Source organism: Thrips palmi, unplaced genomic scaffold (assembly GCF_012932325.1).
Source record: "Thrips palmi isolate BJ-2018 unplaced genomic scaffold, TpBJ-2018v1 HiC_scaffold_3, whole genome shotgun sequence".
NCBI lineage: Eukaryota > Metazoa > Arthropoda > Insecta > Thysanoptera > Thripidae > Thrips > Thrips palmi.
In genome coordinates this window covers 11,492,223-11,495,701 of record NW_023144630.1, presented here as the reverse complement: position 1 = coordinate 11,495,701, position 3,479 = coordinate 11,492,223, and the positions used below count along the sequence as shown (strand labels likewise).

Here is a 3,479-nt window from a genome sequence, read left to right as displayed (position 1 = left end):
CATGACCGCAGTCTAGTATTAGTTTGAGATATTTTGTTTAAGATGGAACACGTGACAGAGGCTCGGGCAACTTCTGCGAAACGTAAATGATGGCCCCGCCATAGCCGGAAGCCACTACACGGCCATGGTCAGCGCGGCTGACCGTCAGTGGTGCAACTTCAATGATTGGGCAGGAAGTGCCAATGGAGTTCAATATTGTCTAACCGTGCCTTCATGATAGCAGTCTGTTATTCATTTGGGATATTTCAATTTAGGTGGAATCGGTACAGGCAAGAGTACTTTGCTTGGAAATCTAGCGACCCACGGCAGATTACGAATAGTTCAGGAACCAGTGGAACAATAGCAAGCCCAAGAGAGATACAACTTTCTAGAAACTATCGGCAGCGACACTTGGGCTTTTCCATTTCAAGTCCTCGCCATGACTACAATCGGGGATGCTTATCCTAATTGGCTGAGCGATAGCGAAGCCCGTTACTCCAGTGGGGTTGAAAAGTTTTGTATGTCTGTCTGTCTGTCTGGTTGTCTGTCTGTCTGCGCGGTGTGTGTGTGTGTGTGTGCACTACTCCTCCTGAACGGCTCGGCCGATCTGGCTGAGATTTTGCAGGGTCATTAGGTATGTCCTTGGCTCGCCACACACCAAAATGCAGCTTTCTATCTCAATCCATTCGGTCATATCAGCCAAAAAACACTTCAAAACGACAGAAAAAAGACAACTTTTTTGGTACTTTCAACTTTTTGTCAAGTTTCATATCGATTCATATGTTTTTGAGGCTGCTGATGACGAAAATAGAACCCGTTCGGGCCACCGATCGAAAGATAAATCCCATTGGTGTAGATTTTGATGACCAAATACTATTTTTTGAGGGGATCACGCCCATCTCTCCGGCCAGCCAAGGGAAGCAGCCTGCCGGAGGCAGGTTAGCGCCGCAGGCCAAGGTAGGTGAATACACCAGGCGTGGATAGTCGAAGCTGGCGCAACATCGCGAAGCCTGTTACGACCAGACACGGTCTGGCGTACACCTACCTTGTAATTCGCTGAACGATAGCGAAACCCGTTGCTCGGGTGGGGCCGAAAAGTTTTTTCAACTTGACCGTGTGCGTGTCTGTGTGTCTTCACTACTCCTCCTAAGCGGCTCGGCCGATTCGGCTGAGATTTTGCAAGGCTAATATATTGGATATGGCCTTGGCTCACCACAGACCAAAATTCAGCTTACTATCTCAATTTCCCCATTTATAGCAAGTTAAAAACACCTCCAAAACGGCAGAAATGGTTAAGATTTACATGGGCGGGAGGAGGATATTGGCTGTAATGGTGTTAGCACTGCATGTAGGGGTATGTTTAGAATCGGGGCCACCAGACAAATGTAATGGACCTGGTTCCGACAATATCAGCCGCTTCTTGGTCACAACAGGATCTTGGAAAAAGGGGGCCGACCGACTAAAACATGTCATTGCGGCTTCCGTTTAGTCTCGTCAAGACTTTTTCAATGAGGGGTCGGAAAGATGGCCTAGGTGCCCGACTCAGGATCTTGGGAGAAGGGGGTCGACCGACTGAAAATTTTTTATGTAGTAAGCGACTTAACCTCCACCACAAAGTGCTCTACTCATTGCTTTCACTGAAATATCTTGGAAGTTTGCCGAAGGCAAGCATGAAGCGCCGCAGGCCACTGTTAAAAAAATGCTGTAAATTAACAAGACTTATGCTGTTTAGTTTGATAGCAACACGTCTTGTTTTAATACAAGCATGTTGCAGCCCTCGGTGCTGTTTTCTGACAGTCCGATTGTAATGAAACTATACTTCTTTGGAATCTTCGATGTGTTCGCAATATACCCTTGTTACCTGACAACAATATATGTTCGAAGATGGCACAAAGTCTGTTTCTAAACATGAAACCTGTTCAACAACAGAACTGTTTTTAATCACGATTACATCATTGTTACTTGACGAGGAGGAAGTTGTTACAAAACAAAACTGTTGTCTATGAATAGATTTCCCGTTCAGACACAAAACAAAACTGTTGTTTTTGTACGAGATTGTGTTGTAATATTACAGAGAATTTTTAACAGTGCAAGGTAGGCAAAAACATCAGGCGTGGATTGTCGTAACTGGCGTAGCATCGCAGAACCTGTTACGAAAAGACAAGGTCTGGCGTACACCTGCTTTGTTGTAGTATTCAATGTATTTACGCTTAGCGCCCTCCAAATGTTTGGACATGTGCACTTGGATCAAAACAATCTCTGAAAGGAACATCCTGTTTTTCTCATATCACCATTCTACCTCTCACAAAAATTCTAAAAACGCCTAGAACACTTGTACTACTTACATACAACACCACAAATTGCATACGCTCATATGCACTGGGAGAAAAAAATGAAGATTGTGGCTGTTGAACCTAATGCCTCTTCACTGTTCGTCGAAAGAAGGTACCGTGGGATACAGAAGACACTGTGGCTCGAGGAACGGCGTCCACTGTTCCCTGGGGGCCCGCATCCACTGTACCTTGGGAACTGTTCAGACTCGGCGTTCGGTGTAACTGTAAATTAAAGGCAAAATTTCAAAATCGCGAAAGGAACGATTTGATAACGCAAATGAATTCATCTCAACAAGACTAACAAAAAAAGATAAGTGTGTTATAGTCTCGGACTCGAAATTCAGCGGAAATCGTGGTCAGAGGTCCAAAAAGGTAAATCATACTTATTTAGACTTCTTAGGCCGATTGCTGTTGAATGTCGAGAGCCCATAAAATGCTGCTTAACATTTTTTGGTAGTCTTGTTTAGACGAATTCATTTCCGTTATCGAATCGTTCCTGTCGCCATTTAGAAATTAGTCTATATTTTACAGTTACACCGAAGGCAGAGTCTGGACAGTTCCCACGGTCCAGTGGCTGCGGGCTCCAAGGGTACAGTGAACGTTGTTCCTTGAGCCACAGTGTCTACTGTATCCCACGGTACGGCAATCACCTTCTTTCGAAGAACAGTGAAATGAAGAGTGGCATTAATGCCACAATCTTCAATATTTCTCCCAGTGTGCAAAAACATGGACGCTCACAGAAAAGAAGCATTCCATTGCATAACTCCGACCAACTCCACAACACCCTGGACCGCAGGCTGGAACCAAGGTCACGGTCATAGGATGAGATAATGACCCCAAAACCACTATCACGACCTTGGATACACCACACCAGCTTGACCAGTAGATGCAATCTCACAAGCTAATCGGAATCAAAATGATCTTTTAAGGGTACCTACGCTGAATAAGAAATCGTTAAAAATCCAACAACACCGAACAAACCTAGCAAGTGGTCGGGAGTTAAAAACTTATAAATACATTGTTGGCTGAGCGATGGCGAAGCCCGTTACTACTCCAGTGGGGTTAAAAAACTTTTTCTGTCTGCGCGTGTGCGTGCGGGTGTGAGTGCAACACTCCTCCTGAACGGCTCGGCCGATTCCGCTCAGATTTTGCAGGGTCATCAGGTAA

At 45.1% G+C, this 3,479-nt stretch overlaps 1 protein-coding gene across 1 annotated transcript in view; it reads left to right on the top strand.

Moving 5' to 3' along the window:
- The window catches only part of LOC117647872 (inter-alpha-trypsin inhibitor heavy chain H4-like), a 28,093-nt gene extending 26,602 nt beyond the window's left edge, over positions 1 to 1,491 (top strand). The window contains exon 15 of the mRNA XM_034389843.1: positions 1,436 to 1,491. Within this exon, the coding sequence (XP_034245734.1) occupies positions 1,436 to 1,491 (56 nt within the window). The remainder of the gene's footprint in view (positions 1 to 1,435) is intronic.
- Positions 1,492 to 3,479: the final 1,988 nt, after the last annotated feature.